We start from the raw sequence: 24,342 nt of genomic DNA, 5'->3' as shown, positions 1-24,342 counted from the left end.
CTTTTTAGTCAAGTATCATTTATCCTCATATAACGCTCCATAACATATTAATCAATGGCTCTGGGACAGTTAATACAAGCAGTATTAATTATGCAAATGCTATGTTCCTCCTACCAGGCTCCCAAGGACTAACTTTCCATGTTTGTTAGACATATGACTCAAACATACTAAAAAAGCTATTTCAGCCAACTCCCCCCTCACCCCGCCTGAAATCGCCTATCCATGTCAAACCCCCAAAGCAAGGGACTCGGAAACAGGTTCTCTTATCCATTCTAGTAATCCACCAAACGTAACTTGAAATTTAGTATTCTTAGACTTAAAACTGTCAAGAGGTCTTATCTACTTCATATCATAAATAAAATAAACTTCAAGAAGCAGATATATGAGATTATCATTCATCATCTTAAATTGAGAAGGATTTCTTGAGGGTATCAGAAGAGACTACATTAAATAAATAGCTTTTCTTTCCCAAAAGGCCTTTTAAAGAAAGTGAGAAGACAAGCCACAAATGTAGACAAATTATTACAACACAACTAAGTAAAAAAGAATGATTATAAGAATATTTTTCTTTTAATTATGTGTATCTGTGTGTGTGCATGCGCACATACACATGAATACAGGTGCCCTCAAAGGCTAGACAATGGGTCCCTTTGGAGCTAGAGTTACAGGCAGTTGGGAGTCACCTGACACGGGTGCTAGGAACCGAATTCAGGTACTCTGGAAGAGCAGTACACAGTGTTAGCCACTGAGCTATCACTCTAACCCCCAAAACACTTTTACATCAACGAAGAAAGATAACTCATATGTGCCAGAAAACTAGGATGACTAATGAAAAGATGCTCAAGCATCAGCAATAAGGAAATATGCTAAAATTATGTGGTGTTAGCATGTCAAGCAGACTACAAAAAACATAAATTCAAGCAATAATAAGTACCTGCAAGAATACAAGATCTCTCTTCCACTGTTGGTACAATAAATATGGGTACAGCACTATTCTGTGCTTTTTATCAAAGTTGAAAATGTGCAAGTCTGTGGTGGTTTAAAAAGAATGACCCCCATAGGCTCATATATTGCGTGCTTATACATCAGGGAGTGGCATTATTTGAGAAGAATCAGACCAATTAGGAGGCAGGACCTTGTTGGAAGAAGTGTGTCACTAGGGATAGGCTTTGCCGCTTCAAAAGCCCATTCGAGGCTCAGCCTCTTTCTCTTTATGAATCAGGATGTAGCTCTCAGATACTGTTCCAGTGTCTGCCTGAACGCTGCAATGTACCGTCATGATAATGGAGTAACCTTCTGGAACTACACACAAGCCCCCAATTAAATGCTTTATTTTATAAGCTGTCTTAACACAGAGACACTTCATGTTGTCTCTTTACAGTAAACAGTGACAAAGCTAGTATATTTCCTATAGACACTCTTGCATGTGTACCAGGAAGTGTGCATATAAATGCAGTACACACCTTTAATCTCAGCACTCAGGAGGCAGAGACAGAGGGATATTTGTGAGTTCGAGGTCAGCCTGGTCTACAAGAGCTAGTTCCAGGACAGGCTCCAAAGCTACAGAGAAACCCTGTCTTGAAAACAAAACAAAACAAAAAACAAAAACAAAAACAAGCAAACAAACAAAAAGAGTTCTGGGCCAGCTAGACTACAATATCTAGATGAGAGAGACCTTAGCAAAAGGGGCAGGGAGGGGAGAGAAAGGAAGGAAGAAAAATTAGTAAAATACTAGCCAGGCTTAGTGATACCTATTTCTGGCTCCAGTACATGAGAGACTAAAGCATATCTCCACAGACCCAGGGATCTTTGGCAGTCAGGAAACTGGGATTAGGTTAGGCAACACAGATTCTGTCTCAATAAACAAAAACAAGGGCCAATCTGAGTGTTATAGGACAAACAATCCCAGCAGGCAGATTTCCATGAGTTTTAGGCAAGCCTGATCTATAGTGCAAGTTCTAGGTCAATCAGGGCTACATAGCAAGATTCTATCTCAATAACAACAAAAATAAAAAACAAAACCCCAAACAAACAAGAGAGTATGTCACACCATTGGAAATGAAAGAAATATGCACAGTAACAAGATCACATTTTTGACAGTCAAGCAAAAAACAGAGACCACAGAGTACTTGATTTTGATTACTTCTATATATGTTTATATTGACTAACATTCTCATAGAGAGTGAAATTACAAAGAAAAACTATCAGAGCTATAGAGAAAGAACTCTCTCAGAAACTTTTTGTTGGTTTTAAGGTAAATGTTCCATGTATTTGTGTGAATATGTGTATAATTGTGAACACTTTCTAGGAAGAGAAGCTTAAGACCATCCTAAGCTACATAATATATCTGAGGTCAACCTGGACTCTGAGACCATGTTTTAGAAAGCCAAAAGGAAAAAAAAAAGAAAAGAAAATCTCTTTTTTTTTCCTTTTTGCCAAATAAATGTAAGCAGGACAGCCTGACAGGGGAAACTGTATTTACAAGGATCTAGATTTTGTGGTAAACTTGGTTGATGCAGTTTCCTATCTTAGTGATCTAATTATGTTAGAGAATTTAGTAGGTTAAGTCCTATTGACATTTTTCTACTTAATATTTCTACTGTTTTTCTTCCTAGAAAGTATTCACAATTATACACATATTCACACAAATACATGGAAACATGCCTGCCTTTTAATTTATTAATTTATTCTTTTATTTATTTTAATTATGTGTATCCTATAAAGAAAGTATTCAAATTCACACACACACACACACACACTCACACACACATATAAAGGATATGTACATATATGGACAGTTATATACATGTGAGTGCAGGTGCCCATGGAGGCTAGAGGTGACAGATGCCCCTGAAGTTGAAATTATGGAAGGTTGTGAACTACCAAACATGGGTGCTGGAAATGAAACTCAGGGCTTCTGTGAGACCAGTATAAGCTCTTAACCATGAGCCGTTTCTCCAGTCCCTTGAAAAAAATTTCCTTTCTTTCTCTCTTTTTCTTTCATGTTTTTTTTTTGTTTGTTTGTTTTTTTTTTTTTTTTTTGAGACAGGGTTTCTCTATGTAACCTTGGATGTCATGGCACTCACTATGTAGACCAGGCTGGCCTTGAACTCATAGAGGGTCCTCTGCCGCTGTCTCCTAAGCACTGGGACTAAAGGCATTTGCCATAACACTCAGCCCTAAAGTTTTTCTTAAAAATCTAAAACATTGCTGGGCAGTGGTGGCGCACGCCTTTAATCCCAGCACTTGGGGAGGCAGAGGCAGGCGGATCTCAGTGAGTTCGAGGCCAGCCTGGTCTACAAGAGCTAGTTCCAGGACAGGCTCTAAAGCTACAGAGAAACCCTGTCTCGAAAAACAAACAAACAAACAAACAAACAAACAAAAAAACAAAAAAAAGAAAAGAAAAAGAAAAAAAATCTAAAACATTCTCATTCTTTTTTTTAACCATTAGTATTGTTGTTGTGGCTATTGTTATTATTATTACTAGCTTTTCCATGTTAGCTATATATCCCTTGGCATAGAATCAAAAGAAAAAATTGTACTAGAATCTAGTTATTTTCATACCCAACATTGTGAAAAACCTAAAAAAAAATAAGAAAAAAAGACAAAAATCCTAATGTTGGGCTGTCTGTGGTAGTGCACAACTTTAATCCCAGGACTCAGGAGGCCAGCCTGGTCTACAAAACAAGTTCCAGGACAGGCTCCAAAGCTACAGAGAAATCCTGTCTCGAAAAACAACACCACCACCACCAACAAAAAACCCTATTGTTTGTTACATTTGTTATATTTATTGAATTGAAACTAGGACTACCTCCCTTTCAATATACTAAATACAATACAGAATTAAATATTTGGAAGGTACTTTTAGAAGCTACCCAGCATAGTCATCCAAAAATATTATAATATAATATTATTATTATTATACATATTGGTGTTTTCCTGCATATATGTCTGTTCAGCATGTGTATGCTTGGTAGCCACAGAGGCCAGAACAGGGTGTCAGATCCCCTGGAACTGGAGTTACAGACAGTTGTGAGCTGCCATGTGGATGCTGGGTCCTCTGGATTAATGTTCTTAACTCCTAAGCCATCTCTACAACACCTATAGTTATCTTTTTAAAGTAGGATTCTAAGGCTAAAAAATAAAAAAAAGGTTTTTCAATTTCAAAATACCTCCTGAATTATTTTTTTAATATCCCTTCACACTAAACAGCCTGAAAATGATTTTGTTTCAGAATCTTTAAACTACAATGTCAGCACAATGCAAACATTAAAAAAGGACTCAGCTTTAAGTCTCTACAGAAACAAAGTCAAGTGTTCTAAGCAATGCCTTTATCAGCTCCACTGTCTGCAAGCCCACCAACCCCTCAGCTCTCCCCAATGATCAAACCACAATGCTTGTCATAGAAGTTGGTTTCATTCTCTTTTTTTCCCCTCTGATTCAGGCTAATCTGTAAAATTTTCTTATCTAACCCCCTTGTGCCCAGTTACTACAGTAATCAAGAGTTAATGTATACTTTTATTGAGTATGAACTTGCCAGACACTTACAATATTTTAAGTACTAAAAATATGTTACTTTTGAAATGTGAAAAAATAAATATATAGGTACCTTTAAAAAAATAAAGCACACTGGGATTTTTTTTCTTATTGCTAGACAATAAGAAACACGTATTTCCTTCTGGAAGACTTTTTTTTTTTTTTTTTTTTACTAAAAAGTCCTTGACGTCAGAGGCTAGTTTTGTTTCAGTTTTCATACACGCCATGCTCCACTGGACTCTGTTACTGTGACATGACCTGAATACACACTGAAAAATGTCAACTGTGTTTAAGTGAAGCAGTGAAGGATCACTAAAACTTGGCCTTACTTGGTTGCTGCCGTCCTCTTCTTCCTCATCACAGTCAAGACCCTGATGGGCTATCTCGGTAGTACCAGTCTCCTGAGTGGGACTGTTCTCCCCATCAAGCATTCTGGTGGCCTCGGTTGTAACTTTTACTTTCATGCTGTGAAAGCCAGAGGAGACTGAGCCCATGCGAAGGCTCACAGGCTCCCCATCAAACAACAGGAAGTGTGAGTTACCCCCTTCTTTAAAACCAGGGGGTTGGTAATCATATGGTGTCACTGCAGAAAGGACAAAAAAAATAAGTTTCAATAAAACAAGTGACAGTAATACTTCACATATAATACAAACATCTTTTGAATGCTTATAAAATCCTTCTACTTATAGACAGCATCACTTAAGCACTTAAGAAGGAATTTGACCAGAGGTCTTTACCTACCTGAATTATAATAATGGAGTTTCATGGTAAGTATAACATCATTAGGAAGGGGTCCAAGGTTCTGCATCAGTATATACAATTGACGGATTAGTAGGGAACAGGCCTTCTTAATATCTTCACTGTTTGTGCCACTTTCAAAGCTTGTACTACTACTATAATCACAGAAAAGTGGTACTTTCAATCATATATAATATTTACAATATACTCCAAAACAATACAACTATTGACTATGTCATCTAATAAATTAAACATGAGGATTTTTGTAGACAATTTTTAAGAGGTAACTTAACGGAATGATAGTACTTTCTGTAATGTACATGCAATGGATTTCTGAGTAACAAACACCCCTAAGGCATTTTAAATATGATAAATTTAAAATTTTGGCTTTCAGATAACCACATCTCACAGTAATGAGAATAATGATCTTGTAATTAGGTGACCTAGCATCTAGTATCAGTTGCGCTGTTAACCAGCTGAATGACCTCAGTCAAACCGTTTGCACCTATTCTAGGTCAGTTAGCCCATTTGTGAGATAAGCTTATGGACATTTCTGCAGCTCTCCAAGCATGAAATCAGTCACTAGTGCTACACTTATCTATCATATGATTGTCTCTCAAAGAAATCCCCTCCTCATTCTTGCACGGATTGCTAAAGCATCTATTCTTATTTCTTTTTGTCTACACTGCAAGACATAAATTAATACTCCCAATAGAAGAGTCTGTTCATGTCACCTTATTGCTTAAAACTCATCTATTACCTCCATCACACAATCAAATAAAAGAAATGGTGTACGTACAACTAATTACTTTCACCTCTACCCTCTCCTGCAGCTACGCCCCAATTTGTTTCGACCACATGTGTTTGCAAATGCTATTCACTTCAGCTGTACTGTGCTGTTTCTCTTCTGATGCCCTGCTGCACCTATCTAGCCCATGTGCCATCTCATCTCTTCAAGGAAGTCTTCCCTATACCCTTCACCTCCCCCTTCAGAACAATTATTTGTCCCCATATAGACTATGAATGGCTTACTCTTTCATTTCCATACCACTAGGTTTGGTCTCTAGCTATCTAGTAAATATTTGCTGAACTAATAAATGAGTGAGAGTTTGGCTAATTATCTTCTAATTCAAAATCTTCATTTTCCTTCAAAGATTTCTTCCCAATTAGTCTCACATTTAAGTACCTTCCAGGACGAGCTACAACTGCAATTTATTTGCAGTACCTTAAACATATTGGCACTAAGCAATGAAAAATCATCCAAGTAATTAAACTGTTAGGTCTTTCCCTGATTTTTGGAGAAAGTGAGAAATCACAATATAAACATATATTAAGTATTTCAGCTCCTCTATCAATTTCCAACAAGTTAAAAGTTTTGTCTACTAGGATTTTTAATCAGTCAGAATGAAGGAATATAAACATAATAGCCCATGGGGCCCAAGGAAACATCAGATCATATTCAGGACCCTCATTTAAGCAATTATTCTAGAAATATATGCTATATATATTTCTATTTTTAACTTCTCATTTCCTTAATATCGGAAAGATTTACCCATTTGCTTTACTATTAACCTTTCAACATGTGTCTCTAAAACAAACAAAAAAGGTTAATCTGGTTGCTAAAAATATGTATATTGGAGTTTTGGAGAGTAAGGGCAACTGTTTGTGGTGGGGGAAATACATGGTTTGCAGCTGGGCTTCGTAGAGCAAACCCTGCCACATGTTAAGTTCAAGGCCAGCCTGAGCCACATGAGACAATGCTTCCAAAAAAAACAGTATATAAATACTAGTTAAATGTGGCTAATACTTTTACTCTCCTTTCTGGAACTGACTTTTCTTCTTATATCTGAGTACTTTCTGCAAGTCTCAAAAATGAGAGGAAAATTAAGGAAGTGAGTATCTGTGGTAGTTCAAATGTAATTGCCCCCATAATCTCATAGGGAGTGGCACTATTAGGAGGTATGGCTTTGTTGGAGTAGGTATGGCCTTGTTGGAGGAAGTGTGTCCCTGTGGGGGTGAGCTTTGAGGTTCTCTATGCTCAGGATACTGCTCACTGTCTCAGTCGTCTTCCTGCTGCCTCTCAGCTACTACTCAGCACCACGTACATCTACCTACATGTCACCATGTTCCCCATCATGATGATAATGGACTGAACTTCTGAAACTGTGAGTCACCCCAATTAAATGTTTCATTTATATGAGCTGCCATGGTCATGGTATCTCTTCACAACAATAGAAAGAAACCCTATGCAGTACTGGAGAGAAACCCTCAGCTCTCCAGGAGAACCAGAGAAAATGCAGCATTTTTGCCAATTTTTTTCTTCAGAATTGTTTCTTTCAGGGTATCTATCTTCCTTATTGGAAGCCCTTTTCTACCAGTCTTTTTACAGTATTTATTTCATCTACTTCTATTACATTTCATCAGCAGTCCTTAGTTCACCATGCCTGTTGACTGATCTGAAGTCAAAAGCTTCTGGGAGAAGACTGTTGCTCCTTAACAAACATTCCATGTGCACAAGGATCTTCCTTGGTTTTGCTCTTTGACTTGTTATTGTATCTAAAACATGGATTTTAAGACTTGATAGGGAAACACAGTGCATATGAGTTTCCCAAAGAGTGACACACAGAAAATGGTATGTGTATGGATAACCAGATGACAGTATTTGTATATGTAGGCAAATTAATCTGCTGACATTAAAGATGAAAAGGATCAACAGAGCTAACAGATTAATACCAACAGAGCCACTGAAACAATAGCCAGAGACAGTCATATAGGTTCTTTACCTAATATCATGTTGACAGTCTTATTAATATATTTTAATTATATGTTGTTTGTTTTTCAATATTTATTTATTATTATTTTTAGTTATGTGTAGGTGTGTCTGCATGTGGGTATGTGCTCATGAGTGCAGGTGTCCTCAGAGGCATCACTCCCCTGGAGCTGGAGTTATAGACAGTTGTAAGCCACATGATGTGGGTACTTGTAATCAAAATCAGGTCCTCTGGAAGAGTGTTTTCTTAACCACTGAGTCATTTCTCCAGTCCCTTTATTAACATAATTTTAAGAGCCATGACATCCACCATTGCCTCTACTCCTACCAGCTTAGTCTATAGACTTTAGATGTTAAAACCACTATTATCATTTCTACTCATAATAGTGGAGTTTATAGGGCTTATGAGAAAATGACAAAAAGATTTAAGACTTTCCTTTGGCCATATAGAAACTTATTTTACTTTACATTTCTTGAGTTCATTAAACAATTAGATTCTACCTGTCAAAGTCCATAGTAGTTCCCTTTTCTGTGTATTTGAATTTGAATTGGTATATCTCAGTTACTTTCTAGAAAAAACAAAGAGAACAGAGAAAGAAGTTAATTTTGAAACAAAATCACACTTTTACCTGATAAAAAGGGAATGTTCATTGGCGCCTCCTCTGAATGTCTGCTGCACAGTGTTACTTTATCCAGTAGCAGTGGCTCCAGGTATAATGATAACTTAATCCCCCTCCTCTCAGCTAAACTTAAGTTAGGTAGCAAATATTTCCATTAAATTTTACCAGTTGAGGAATCATTCACTTATGTAATGAATATTTTATCAAATGTCTACTTTGAGCTAGAAGGTGAACAAGGCAGAAAAGATTTTTTTCCACCGAATCTACAAAGATTCTAGCTAATAAACAAAGAAAAGATAATTTCAGATAAAATAGGTGCTATGAACAATATAAAGCTGTGGTAGGAAGTACATAACAAAGAAAGAAGCACTAGATTCAGAGGGGTCAAGGAAGACTTGCCTGAAGATGTGGTAGTTTGAGATGAGCTTCATGACATGTCAGTCATATATAGACATGTGGGGTAGTGCCTTGGGTAGACAGAGCAGTAAAGAAGAGCTCTTAATTGAGAAGGAATGTATTTTTTTTAGAGTCCAAAAAGAAGCCAACTAGCTGGAAATGAGAGGTGTGGTTGTGAAATTGTTGGCAGCAGTAAGGATTTTGGATTTTATTCTAAGATCATCAAAGTGTACTGAAGGTTTAAACAGGTCAGTGATCCCAGGACCTGATCATCTGTATGCCTTAAGAATACAGACAGTGTGTTGATTTGAATAAAAATGGCCCTCATAGACTCATATGTTTGAATGCTTAGTCACCAGTGAGGGAGTGGAACTATTTGAAAGGATTAGAAAGGTTAGGAGGTGTGACCTTGTTGAAGGAAGTGTGTCACCTGTGATACTAGGCCCAGTGTCTGACTGTATCTCCCCACCACCTCTTGGCCTACAGATCAGGATGTAGCTATCAACTACTGCTTCAACACCCCCTTGCAATCTGACATGCCCCTCACCATGATGATAGCAGACTAAACCTCTGGAACTGTAAGCAAGCCCCAATTAAATGCTTTTTTCTTACAAGAGTTACCTTGGTTATGGTGTTGCTTCAAAGCAAAAGAGCAATGATTATGACAGACAGGGAAGGAACAGGTGTGGTGGCATGTGCCTTTAATTCCAAGATTTGTAAGGCAACGGAAGGCAGATCTCTTTGAGTTTGGAGCCAGCCTGGTTCACACAGAATGTTCCAGGACAGCCAGGGATACATAGAGAGACCATGTCTCAAGTAAAGAAAAAGAAAGGGAGGGTGGGAGGGAGGGAGGGAAGGAAAAAGGAAGGAAGGGAGAGAGAAAGAAAGAAATACATACAGAGAAATCTTAAGAACAGCTAGAAAGTCATTGTGGTAATTTGGGGAAGGAGTGAATGGCAACAAGAATTTAAAAAATGGGAAAAGGAACTATGGTTTATAGCATCAAGTCTTATTTCCTGCACTAAAAACTATTACTGCTATCTCCTCTTAAGGGTTTGGTAGAATACAGGGAACAAATTTCCTCATAAGAAATATATACTGTTGAAAATAAACGAGTTCTTTTCAGGCTGGTGACATAGCCCAGAGGTTAAGAGCACTGGCTATTCTTCCAGAGGTCCTGAGTTCAATTTCCAGCAACCACATAGTGGCTCTCAACATCTGTAATGAGATCTGGTGCCCTCTTTTGGCCTGCAGGCAGATGTGCAGACAGAACACTATATGCACAATAAATTTTTTAAAAAGTGTTTACCACTTTTTAAAGCCTGATGACCCAATTTTTATCCCAAGGACCCATAGTGGAAGAACTGACTCCTGAAAGTTGTCCTCTGATCTCCCCACTCTTGCCACCTACACCTGTGTGCACACACATATACATGGATAAATAAAATAAAAATTAATTTAAAAGATTTCCACTTAAAAATAGATGTTTCGCTCAGATAAATTTATAGTTTGTAGACAGAGCTGAAGGTGCTAAAGGCAGAGTATAAGTCAAAATCAGAACACAGACTATGACCTTCATTCATCTGGTTCAGAATAAATCCTTGACAATGTGGAACTGACAATGTTAAGAACAGCTTTAGTGTTCCTGTTACCTTTCTCTATGGTTTGGTCTCATAGATCTGCTGATGCTATACTTTAGCATACAACTTAATCACAGGTGAGCAGGTCCTGGGAAATTGGCTCATATGGCCTGAACCTAAAAGACTGATTGTAATAAGTTAATTTTAAAAGAGAATTGCTTTTATAACTGGTCAGCCTATTAAAAAAAATCAAAGGAAGCTCAGAAGGCTGTTTTGTGAACAGAACAGAAGAGATGGGTCAGATTAGACATAGCTGCAGGTGCCTAAAAGCAACAGGTTCCCTCTGAATGGGCTAGATACACAGTGTCCTCTTAACCAGTGGTAAGTATAATTGTTAAGCAAACAATGCCTATTCTTCTTGCCTGTCCACGTTTCTAGTCAACTCTAGCCTCTTCATACTATGAGAATGTATTTTGTAAATAAAATGGACCTTTAAGTAGTTGGTAATTTTTTATTATGCGACTCCTAAACTGACTGTTTTACTGTAGAGATATATAACTACTTTACAAAAGATGTTAATCGCAAGGGTGGAGAGAAGACTCGGGTTAAAAACACTTATTACTCTTACAAAGGAGTTGGGTTCAATTCCCAGCACCTGTATCAGGAGGCTCAAAACTACCTGGAACTCCAGTTCCGGGGATCTGACACTCACTGCTGGCATCTAAGGACATTGCATACACATGATGCACATACAGACAAGTAGACACAAAGGTATACAAATTTAAAGAATAATTATTTTAAAGTGTAATTCTTGATAATTTCAAACATGCTCAGGCTGCTTCTCACTCTACATTCAAATCCACTGGAAAGACTTCTCAAGTCTGTCTCCAAAGTGGATCACAAATCCGTGTGATCTTTATTCTCTGTTGTCTAGTCAAGAGTTTTTGGAAGTACAAATTAGGCCAGGTATAGATTACACATACTTGCATCCCCAGCTAATCAGTATGCTGAGGCAGGGAAATCACAATTTAAGGTTAAGCAGGATAACATACCGAGATACCCAAACTCAAAATAATGTTTTTTAAAAAAAGCCAGGGTTGAGTTCAATTCTGAGGACTATAATAAACAGTAAGATTGCTAGGCTCACAAAACTCATACACATAGTTCTTAATGATTTATAACAAGTTAAGACTTATTTAGCTTATATGCCTTATTAATATTCTCCTACATTTCAGTCTGTGCTTGTAGAAAAAAAAGCTCATTATCACTTTACATTACTTTAGTTACTTTTCTCAGGTTATTTCTTTTTGTTGTTGTTGTTTTGTTTTGATTTTGTTTTCGTTTTGTGAGACAGGGTTTCTCCGTCTAACAGTCCTAGCTTCAATGGAACTGGCTCTTGTAGACCAGGCTGACTTCGAACTCACAGAGATCCACCTGCCTCTGCTTCCTGAGTGCTGTAATTAAAGGTGTGTGCCACCACTGCCTGGCTTAAGTTATCTCTTTAAAGAAAGCAATCAGAACAAAACTGTAAGTGCAAATGTACCACAATTGTGTACACTGATCCTAATTCTGTTACCTTCTGAACTAAACACACTTGGATTTAATCTATGGTTCAATTATTGTACTATGATCTATTCTTCTCAGGAGTGCTGTTAATTTTAACACCATGTGTAAAGTCTATTTTTCTTCCAAATAAATAAGAATAGTTTTATTTTGTGCCATTTTGCTTATGGAAGGTTATCCTTTCAGTGATATGACTCAAACCTTTGGCACAGTATCAATAAATGCCAGAAACTGTTTATCTGAAAATGTTGTTTCATGAGTATTTATGAGAATGAGATCAGAGAGCTACACAATTTTCTCAGTGCCTTGATGTTAGGCAGTAGCCAAGAACACTGTAGAACTATTGTAGTAGTGATACTGTAATCATCATTGCTATGGTGATTTGAATGAGAAATGTCCCTTATAATCTTAGGTATTTGAACACTTGGTCCCCAGTTGGTGGAATTGTTTAGAAATGTTGTGGAACCTTGAGGAGTAACCTTGCTGGAGGAAGTGTACCATTGGGGGTGGACTTTGGTAGCTTATAACCTCATTGCCTCTTCCAGTTTGCTCTCTCTGCTTTGTGTTTGTGGTTGAAGATGTAAGCTCTCAGCTTCCTGTTCCTACTGCCATGCCTGTTACTTGTTATTCCTCCCTGTCATAAGAACTCATTTCTCAGAAACTGTAAGCCCAAATAAACTTTCTCACAGTTCTATTGGTGACATGTCAACAGAAAAGTATCATGTCAACAGAAAAGTAACTAATACAAATGTTCTGTTTTGAGTTGGTTTGTTTTGTTTTTAATTTAACCTGTAGTGTTTGAAGTTTTTTATTTAATTTTTATTTTTGTTTGTTTTACTTTTTATTTTTTGTTTTTCGAGACAGGGTTCCTCTGTAGCTTTGGAGCCTGTCCTGGAACTAGCTCTTAAAGACCAGGCTGGCCTTGAACTCACAGAGATCTGCCTGCCTCTGCCTCCCAAGTGCTGGGATTAAAGGCATATGCCACCACCGCCCAGCTTCCGGTTTTTTTAAAGACTCAACTATTCTACCATTTTTTAGTAATGAGAAGTGTGCCATGAAAACCTAGTACTTAGGGATTGCTACCATAGTGTATAACTGGATAAGTATTCAAAATATTTTTGTTGAGTCATAGAGAGGTTGGAGAAAAAAATAGGAATCGGATGGAGCTCAGCTGGTGGAGGGCTTATCGAGCATGCACAAAGACCATGTTCCATCCCTAGGACCAAGAAAACCAGACATGTGGTGCCTTGTAATCTCAACACGCTCACATAAACAACTAGGGCATTTGTGGAGGTAGGAGGATCTAAAGTTCAAGGTGATCCTCAGCTACACAGTGAATTCTAAAAACAGAGGGTTGGGGAGAGAGATTCAGGAAACAGAACCTAAGACCAGTTTGGGCATTAAGGAATTGCTACACACTTACTTGTGTGCCGCCATTTCCCCCTTTACTTGCGTGGTTATTTGCAATCTTGCAAGGAGAAAATACTAAGGACGTAAAAACAATTTAGTCTTGAATATCACCAGTTAAGCTAAATCCACTGGCTTAGAGAAGGAAAATTCAAAGCAAGGGGGAAAAAAAGAAAAGAAAGCTAGGAGAGAGACAAAACAGAATGAAAAGCCAAAGGGCTTTCGCACTCCATCTCTGTGTCACAGTAACATGTGGGGCAGTAACATGTGCTTAAGGCTGTTCTAGGCACTCTGAAAGGTAGAAAACAACAAGCACCCTTATCCTCAAGAACTCCAAATCGTCTTAGGAAATATATGAATCAACTGAGAGGGTTAAACTGTGGGGCTCTTCTGGGAAAGAACTTTAGAAAAAACAGAAGTTATTACAGTGAGTCAAAGAGGCTTTCACAAAAGACTTGAATACCAGCAGGCCAGTGAAGTTCAGGAATCACTAAGCAAGTTGGAGAATCTAAAGATAGGAGTAAAGACTAATGCTCTCAAGCCCAGTGTGGAGGAAGTGCACAACTTTAATACCAGCACTTGGGAGGCAGTGGCAGGAAGACCTCTGAGTTCGAGGCCAGCTTGGTCTACAGAGTGAGTTTCAGGACAACCAGGACTACACTGAGAAACCCTGCTTTAAAAAAACCAAAAAATTAAATTAAATTAAATTAAAAAAAGAAAGGAAGAAAGAAAAAGAGAACTAATGTTCTCAAAGTCTGTAAAAACATCAACAAGAAGAAATCTGGTGGTAAAGAGCTCAGAATTATTCTGAATCTTTTATTTTTCTAAAAGATCATAAAAAGAAATAATTAAAATAGATAAAGTATGGTCATAGCACATTTATGATTAATGTTGACATATTACAGAAAAGCCTCAACTCTAATCAATGTTGTTTTTCTTTTTTCTAACATTCTTACACAGTTTCCAAAAAATTACATAATAAAAGACTGGTTCTATATACAATAAAATATAGAGTTCATGAGAACTGCTCTGTTCCTGTGGTTGTCTAGTAAAAATCTACAGCCTCAACTCAGATAAACATACCTATATATGATACATGCATTACCATCTATGTATTACCATCTTACCTCAGGTTCCTTGGGATTTGTGTACAGCTGTTTAAGAGAAAATATAGAGCACTTAATTTCCAAAATTTACTAGATTACTGCTCATTGAATACACTGTCTATGTAAAGAATTCAATTTGTGCTGTTAACTGAGTACTACCTGGGCATATTTCAAGCTAAAGATAGGATTAACCCTTATTTTATTAAGAACACAGAATCTTTTTTTTTTTTCAAGACAGGGTTTCTCTGTGTATCCCTGGCAGTCCTAGAACTCTGTAGACCTGGCTGTCCTCTAATTCACAAAGATCTGCCTACCTCTGCCTACAAGTTCTAGAATTAAAAGCATGTGCCACCACACCCAACAAGAACACAGAATCTTTAGAACTATCTATGAACACTAAATATGAAAAAATTTTCTTTCTTTTTTTTAAGATTTACTAAGCTATACCGTGTTTTGCCTGCATGTATGCCTGCACAGCAGAAGAGGGCACCAGATCTTATAGATGGTTGTGAGCCACCATGTGGTTGTTGGGAATTGAACTCAAGACCTGTGGAAGAGTAGTCAGTGCTCTTGACCTCTGAGCCATCTCTCCATCTTCAAGAAAGTTTCTTAAAATTGATGTAAAGTATCCGTAAGTAAAATTACAGATATGACTGAGCTATAAAATAGTTAAATAATTAATATATATTAACAATGGTATCTCAATTGTCTACCATCATTTTATACCCATGGGTATATAAAGCTTTAAAAAAAAGTCCAAAAAAACTTCAAAAACAATAAACTTTAAATCTGTTACATAATTGTGTCAATAATGGTATATTCTATATGTTCTCTCTTATAACATGTCAAAGAAAGATACTGAATATTTATAATATCTTACTAGAGCTCTGATATATCCAATTTTTTGCTTGTTTGTTTTTGTTTTTTGAGACAAGGTTTCTCTGTGTAGTTCTGGCTGTTCTGGAACTCACTCTGTAGACCAAACTGATTTTGACTCACAGAGATCTGCCTGCCTCTGCTTCTTGAGTGTTGGGATTAAAGGCATGTGCCACCCCTCCTGATTGATATATTCAATTTTTAAATGTTAAAATGCCATAAATCTCAAAAAGAGAGAAAAATAAAAATTAATGTCTAAATGCTTCACTTGCCAAAAGTCAATGCAGAGTCAGAGATTTAGTATATACTTACTGTTAGCACTGCCATGTGAAGCTTCAAGAGAAAAGAAAACTGCGTTATTATATGATTGTACTATTGTATTGTCATTTCTGATGGAGACTAATTCAAATATTACTTCAGAGAGGTTCCAAACACTTGGGTGGGAAAATATTCAGAAGACCAGAAAAGGAACTAATATTTCACTCATTCAAACAATGTCTATTATAAACACTGTCTTTACTGGGACAGAAGAATGATACCAAAAAGAGCTGTTATTTTTCTAATTTATGAACCAAAGATATGCAAAACAATTCATTATTGCTCAAAATTAAATGTACCACAAGAATCTCTTAAAAGTACTTCTGAAACTAATCTAGCAAGGTAAAAATATTAGAAAGTCTGGTATATCTTACAAATTCTTGTCCCTCTACATTCCATACAACTATAAAGACATTTTCTCAGCTTTAACAAATTTTTGAATATATAGACATATATACAATCAATTCTATGATACATTTTTAAACCTAAAATATAAAATTTGAGGACCATTAATTCCATAGCAATTGACTAAAACTCTTTAGTGCCACCATGTGGCTATTTTTGTATATAACTGATTTTCATAGCTACATAGTAAAACTGTTAATCGTTTATTACATCATAAAATGTAATAATTTTTTAATTATACTTTAAAAAATCTGGTCACTGATCTCAAGAAACATGCAGACTAGCAAGGGAGACAAACATTAAGAAAAAAAATGCATGAATACACTATTACATTCATGGCTTTTTTTTTTTCTGTGAAGAAACAACACAAGGTGTAAGGAGAATACCGGATGGGCACAATTTTAGCTGCACGAAAAAGGACAAACTGGAGTTAGGCAGGACATACACATGGGATCTGGGACAAAATTTTTCAGGCAAGAGGAACAGTATGTGCGAAGATAAAGTAACTGACATGCTCTAGAGTCTTTCTGTAGCTTGAACATGGGAGTGAGGGGCTATTTTGGAAAGAAAAACAGGGATCATTCAGGCCTTCTTGATTATTTGAAGGACTTTAAACTTTATTTTAAAATTCTTGGAAAATTTTTAGGCATAAATAATAACATGATCAGACTTCAGTTTCTGAAGGAATGTAGTATGGAAAGTGAGCAGGACTGTATAAGATGAGAGTGAGAATAAGGAAGAAAATTGTATAATTCCTTTTTATAAGAATTATTTTAATATACATATACTTATTTTAAAGAATTCAAATTTACCATAAAATAAAAAGTACCCAAAGTTTTATAATTAGTAATATCATGTTCTTCAACAGAACATCTTCCAAGGGCTCTAGTTAATCAAAACTTGAAACTACATTTTTTGTTTTTAAAGAAACAGGGTCTTGTTTCATAGCCTGGATAGCCTTGATCATGATATTTCTGCCCCAATCTCCCACTGAACTACTTAATTTTATATACTCCCTGCAATAAGACCATATGAGAAAAGTTATAAAACACTAGCAATCAAAAATAATGTAAATACTATTTAAGAATCCATCAGGCATGTCCACCTTTTGATACTGTGAAATGACATTGTCATCTACAAAGTGCACATTGGAAAACCATATAACAGAATTACAAAAAACCACGACTATCTGATGTTTTGTTTACAAATTTGAATTGGACCACATTCATAGTTATCCTAAGCCACACGGCCCACAGACTGTGGATTGGACATATCTGTATCTAAGGTTTTGCCTATTCTTTAATTTTTTAAGACATATTTACTTATGTGTATAGGTTCTTGTCTGCATGTATATCTGTGCAGTATTGCATGCAGTGCCCACAAAGGCCATAAGAGGGTGTCAAGTCCCCTGAAACTAGTTACAGATGCTAGTGAGCTGGGTGCTGGACGCTGATCCTCTGGAAGAGCAACCAATATTCTTAACTATTAAGCCAACTCTCCAGCCCCAGAGTTTGTGTTTTCATGTTCCCAGAACAGTTCAACTACTGTTTTCTATTATTAATTCACTCAATATTTTTTAATTTAAAAGTTTCATTTATTATTTCTGTATGTGTGTGTAAAATTCAAGTGTTTGGAGTACACATTCCATAGCATGTAAGAGTCCATTTTCTCCTTCCATATTTACATACGTTACAAGGATCAGTAGGTCGCAGGCTTGTGTGACAAGTACCTTTATCTGCTGAACCATCCTGCCTGCCTCTAAATCACTCCATTTCAAAAATAACTTTCACAAAGTAGGTTCTGTTATATTACATTTTTGTTGAAAAAATAAGATACTGTGGTAGGTTGCTTGCCCAAAGTCACAAAGATGAAAATAACAAAATCAGGATTCACCTCAGACTGACTATAGAATGTTGATCTTTCTTAGTATTATTATTATTATTAAATTTATTTTTATGAGCATGAATATTTTGTGTGCATACATGTATGTGCACTATGTGTGTGACTCTTAGAGCCCCTGGAATTAGATGGATGGTTATGAATCACCATGTGGGGGCTAGAAATTGAATTCTGCTCCTCTGCAAGAGCAACAAATGCTCCTAACCACTGAGCTATCTCTCCAGCCCAAGAATGCCTGTTTACATTGTAATGCCTCTAGATGATGAACACCCAGGATATGTTGTTAATGTTGTTAAACCCTGTGATGAACCTCCACCCCTTCTCAACTCGTCCAAGTATTCAGAGGCTTCAAAGATCAATAGTTATTTCTTCTTAAGCTAGAGATATAGTTTGAGGGCACAGCACTAGACTAGGATGTGTGAAGCTGTCCTGTACTCATCCCCAAAGATTCTTTCTTATAAAGATTCCTCTTAAATTTCTCTGCTGGGTTGAGCCTCTCTATTGTTCTCTTTTTCTGATGCATAGATTCTCCACCTTTCCTTTGGCATGCACAGTTAGGAGTAGAACTGTTACTTGTACTGTGATAGGGTGATGTCAAAATCTCTCTGCATTTTAAAGTATCAAAATGACATGGAAAACATCAAGTCCAATATGACAAAAGTACTGACCAATCAGAAAGGGTGCAAACTTAGCTCTCGAGTTGGGTTCCTATGAACAACTTTTAGACTCTTTAATTGGTGACCTTTATAGAAGTCTGGGAACTCTCAAAAGAAACTCTGGTGGGGCAAGGAAGAAAGTGTTGGTAGGAATTCACACAAGGACTCCAAAAAGCAACTTCCCATTCACACAGAAGTACTGGCCAATAGTTTAGCCAGGTACAGCTGGGCAAGTGTGTAACTGCTAACCTTCAGCACTCACATGGGCACCACTCACCTTCTGTCACAGTCTACAGGCCCTTCCCTTATCTGTCTTATCTTTGTATATCTCTGAATATCCTCTAGGTCAACATGGAATAAATCGTGAATAATAACTTCACTCAAGAGAGGGAATAAATAATTAAATAAAAGCTTAGTCATCTCAACAGTTCTTAAACTGAAGCTGAGGAGTAAAGACACAAAGAAAAGTGAGGGGAGCATAAAGGCAGCAATCTCATTTATATGCATCTGATCTCTTCAACCAGGCCTAGAGCCTTCGTTTTTCACACTCTTCATAACTGTCCAGGGAAGCATGAGAGATCAAATGTATGTAAAATTTGAACTGTGTTTTCAAAAAATCAGTTATACATGAGTTATAGAATAGAATAAAATAAAATAGAGTAAAAACTCATTATTTAACTATTTTTTCCTTTCTCTTCTGCAAACTGAATTACCAGATTCTTGTCTTCCCTAACCCACATCCTGTGGATCTTGTCCAGTGACTTCAGAGGAAACTTTGTGGTTAAAAAGATATGAGTATATAAAAGAGAAGAATGGAACTTTCATTTCTAATTGATGTTAAGGGAGACATCACTGGGACAACAAAGACAAAATAAAAGAGAGTTGACTGGTGAATACAAAGGTAGGCACTGTTATACTGTTAAACACTACAAGATACAAAGTCTAAACATTTTTAAAACTTTTTTAAAAGTTAAAAGACGAGTCTTTAATCTTGATGTAAATTTTAAAACATTCTTACGTATCTCTTTTCCAAAGCATCAAAACAACCTTGAATCCTGTTAAGAAATAAATATCCAATGTCACTTTGGACCACATGAACAGTCAAAAAAATAAATCCAAGTATATAATTAGTTTGCACTTCTGTTTTGAATATATAAATTAACAATCATTTTGCCTTTTCTGTTTAGTCACATTTTAATTCTCCCAATACTTTTCCATATATTAATGGAATATTATAAAAATAGACAAGCAGTTCTGAAGCACAGAATCTTTTCTCTTCCCATCACCACAATGTTAGCACACAGATATACCTATGATGAATAATGAAATTTAGAATTTTTTCTTTATACAAGTCCATTTTCTTCTAAAACTAAATCAATAGTTTAAAATAATACTGAATAGCTGCTACATTTTCCAGGAAAGAAGACTAAAAAAAGTGGCTTAAGGAAATGATTTTACAAAATAAAGTCTTATGGATAATTTCAGCCATGACAAAAAATGTTGTTCAAATTTAACAGAATTTGCTTACCATTTAATAATATGTAATGACCCAGGGCACTTTTTGTCTTCCCGGAGAATTTTTAAACTGAGGTCTAAAAAAATAGAAACACAACTGTTGTACTGAAAAATCCATGCCAAATAGTGCATTTTCTGCATTTTTTTCTTTCTTTATCTCTCTCTCTCTCTTTCTGGTTTTTCAAGACACGGTTTCTCTGTGTAGCCTTGGCTGTCCTGGAACTCACTCTATAAACCAGGCTGGCCTCGAACTCACAGAGATCCACCTGTCTCTGCCTCCTGAAAGCTTGGATTAAGTTATTCATCACCACTAGCAGGTACATTTTTAAATTTCTAAATTCCTATTTTAAAAATAAATTCTATGTTAATAATTATCTCAGTATGAATTTTGGAAGCAGTTTGGCAGACTTCCCATTCTACAGTGTAGCCCAGCTGCGTTTATTGCAAAGTTGGTTTCTATTACTTCTTTGTTTTCTTCTTAGTAATGTATGGTGTCACTGAGATAAATCTCAACTGACAATTTAAACATAGTCCAAATTTAATTCTTTATTATTTCTTTCCCCTCAATGAAAAAAATTAAACACAAATGTACATATTATTCCAAACATTTCCGTGTGAAATATAACTACTTTTCCATAACAGGAAAGAAAAGGAAGACATTACAATTTTGGGTTAAAAGGAGGGCAAAGTCTCCAGAGGATGAGGAGAGAAGCAAGATGAACATGCTGTGCTGAAAAAAAGGTACCACCACGTAGTAGAGTGTAGATAATAAATATGGGCTAATTTAAGTTGAAAGAGTTAGTTAGTAATAAGCCTAAGCTATAGGTCAATCATATATAATTAATAATAAGTCTCTGTGTGGTTATTTGGGAGCTGGCTAGCAGTCCCAATGAAAAATTCCACCTACATTTGAACATTTTTGTGACATGTCACTTTAAATACAAAAACACTGAGGAAGACTCACTTCTACTATAACAGTCATAAAAAATGAAACTATGAGAAATGGTTTTGTCTCCATGCCTACAGCAGTGTGAGCCAAAACTCCTAGAAAGAAGCTGCCCTTTACAAGGCTGACTGACTTAAAACCTCAATGGTTGTGAAAAGCTTGGAATGTTGCAGGTCCAGAGTCTAACTACAAATATCTTATGCTGTCACTAGTCCCTTAATACCCATTTACTGCCTACCTATTTATGAGCTAACATCCTTGGGTATATTAGGTGAGTCTTTTGGGGGAATGTACTGACAGACTTGCTAGCTTACACCAACATAAAAGCTGAAACTGTCAGCAGACAGCACCTAAGGCTGATAAGCAGAGATTTCCCCACTTTGCTATACCCCCTACAAGAAAAGTGTTTGAAAAGTGCCTTGATCAGTGACTTTCTTTTTCTGTTACTATAAGAACTTCATGAAACTACTTCCATACTAGGAACATGAAATTTGGGTTTGGCAGCAACATAAATTTAAATCGCTCATATCTGGCTCTAGAATAAACTATCTCTTTTACCTTTTGAGGTTAAGAGCTTTGTTTTTCTTTTTGTATGTCAACAGTAGTAACTGACATATAACAAGTACTGAATTTCCCAAAGCATGTCTTCTTTTATAGTTCTGTGTTCCAAACAGGAGGGGGAACTAATTATATGCTACCTGTAAACAGATCTGTAAGATTCAATCCCATAAGTTTAAAGAAAGGCGCCATGATTACAAGTATCAAGTTTATGTGTCTATAGCAAACATGCATTTCATTATTGTTCATTTGGTGAATCAATATTGTTAAGAAAATTACACTGGAATGAAGCCATGGTATATTATTAAATATAAACACGAGAAATTTCAAATTAAATTTTGAAAAAAAGCATCTTAAAAGTAAATGTGTGGTTCTCTATGCTTATTTCCCAAATGATAGTTCCCATTTTAGTGATTAGTCAACAAGACTAATCTTGTTACAACAAAGCTTTTTAAAATTTTATTTTATTTTCATTATGTGTATGAGTGTATTACCTGCATGTATGTCTGCACACCATATGTGTGTCTGGTGCTAGGGAAGCCAGAACAGAGTGTTGCATCCCCTGGAGCTAGAGTTACCGATGGTTGTGATGTACCATGTGCGTGCTGGGAATTGAACCAGGTCCTTTGGAAGAGTGCTTTTAACTACTGAGCCATCTCTCCAGCCTACCAGTTGGTGCTACAGCGCATATGGAGAAGTAAGAGGACAACTTGGAGAGCTGGTTTTCTCCTTGCACTATGTGAGTTCTGGGAACTGAACTCAGGTTATCAGGCTTGATGGTAAACACCTTTATCAGCTAAGCCATCTTGCTAGTTTTTTGTTTTGTTTTGATTTGGGGTTTGTTTTTGTTCTGTTTTGTTTTTTGAGACAAAATTTCTGTCTCAAAACAGCTCTGGCTGCCCTAGAATTCACTTTGTAGCCTAGGCTGGCCTCGAACTCTTGAGATCCGCCTACCTCTGCCTCCCAAGTTCCAGGATTAAAGGCGAGCACCACAATATCTGGCTTGATTTGTATTTTTAAGACAGGGTCATGTATATAGCCCTGGTTGGGCTAGGATTCTGTACATCAACCAGACTGATCTTGAACTCAGAGCTCTCCCTGCCTCTTCCTGAGTGCTGGAATTAAAGATATACACCACCACATGTGACCCACAACACAGGTTTTCAAACAAATCATAAGATTTTGAAAAACTGAAGAGCCTCTGGTACAATTTCTTCTAAGGAGCCAGATACAGCTTGAAATATAAAGTCATAATAGGGTAAATTTAAGGTCACAAAAGAAACAGAAAAAGTAAGAGTTGAAGAACTTGGGGACAGTGAGATGGCTCAGTGGGTAAAAGTACTTGCTACACAGGAGTGAGTTCACTCCTGGGAAAACCACAATGAAAGGACAGAACTGACTAAAATTGGTCCTCTAACCTTCATGATCGCACATGTCTATACATGAAATACACACACACACACACACACACACCAATAATAATAATAATAATAATAATAATAATAATAATAATAATAATAAATGAAGAGGTAGGACTAGCTATTGTAAAAAAACATAACTGGTTAAAGTAACTGTCTAAATAACCATACTAATCAACAAGTGGATTTGCCTCTCCCAGGAATATTTATGTTAATAGGAAGAAGTTTCTTAACAGATTCCTTTGAACTTCTTCAGGACAAAATGCATACCTCAAAAGAACAAATTTAACTGAGGCACAAAATAACGTAAATCTTCAGCATTAAGACAGATTTTTGTTCTGACTTTTATAGGGATGGCTTAGAATTACTTAACTTAGCTCTACACGTTTCTTTTTTCATTTGATAGCTAGCTAGAAGTGAATGACTCCTATAAGTAAAACCAAAACAAACAGCAAAATTAAAGTAGAAAATGAATTGGTAAATTGATTCTGAAGAACATGCCCCTGAGTTAGAATTAATGCACTCTGTGAAAGAGGGAAGGTTTGCTCCTGCTAAGTAGAAAAGGGACACTAGCCAAAACAATCATTTAATTCAACTTTACCATCCAAATGGCGATCTCTATAAGAGCTCTCTGGGAACAGGCCCCTCAAATATGTTATACATGAGATGGAAGTAGCAAAAAGTTTCTTCACCATTATCAGTGACTCATGTTCATTAGTGATTTGGGCTGGAAAAATTGTGCTCTGGAAGAAAAACAAAAGATGAAAAAAATCAGTATTCATGACTATATTCAGCCCACCAAACAATTGCCATAGATCAGATGGAAAGACTTTTAAGATTTCAAATCTGATACATTTATAGGTAATCAAAAGAAAACAGGACTCTGGATACTGTGTTAAAATAGATCTTCTCACAAGCAAGGCAGAACAGAAAGGCAGGCAATTACTCAAATAATTCAGGACTAAAACAATTTATATCAATGATCCATCGACCTAAGGCAAAATAGGAAGTTTCACTGTAATTATATAACCTCAT

The 24,342-nt window shown here is 36.4% G+C and overlaps 1 protein-coding gene across 9 annotated transcripts in view; it reads right to left on the bottom strand.

Moving 5' to 3' along the window:
* Hormad2 (HORMA domain containing 2) overlaps window positions 1-24,342 on the bottom strand; it is a 103,791-nt gene that overhangs the window by 60,790 nt on the left and 18,659 nt on the right. For 8 of the 9 annotated variants that reach the window (XM_048449930.3, XM_087909142.1, XM_087909141.1 and 5 more), the window contains 8 exons: window positions 23,909-24,050; window positions 20,399-20,462; window positions 19,889-19,925; window positions 15,905-15,925; window positions 14,738-14,764; window positions 8,546-8,613; window positions 5,278-5,429; window positions 4,866-5,119 (listed from right to left, as the gene is read on the bottom strand). In XM_048449930.3, coding sequence (XP_048305887.1) covers window positions 4,866-5,119; window positions 5,278-5,429; window positions 8,546-8,613; window positions 14,738-14,764; window positions 15,905-15,925; window positions 19,889-19,925; window positions 20,399-20,462; window positions 23,909-24,050 — 765 coding nt within the window. The remainder of the gene's footprint in view (window positions 1-4,865; window positions 5,120-5,277; window positions 5,430-8,545; window positions 8,614-14,737; window positions 14,765-15,904; window positions 15,926-19,888; window positions 19,926-20,398; window positions 20,463-23,908; window positions 24,051-24,342) is intronic. The other variant, XM_085692109.2, reaches the window with a different exon arrangement.

Source organism: Myodes glareolus, chromosome 8 (assembly GCF_982192425.1).
Source record: "Myodes glareolus chromosome 8, mMyoGla1.1, whole genome shotgun sequence".
Classification (NCBI taxonomy): Eukaryota; Metazoa; Chordata; class Mammalia; order Rodentia; family Cricetidae; genus Myodes; species Myodes glareolus.
The sequence above is the reverse complement of the archived record's forward strand: the minus strand, read 5'-3'. Positions and strand labels throughout refer to the sequence as shown.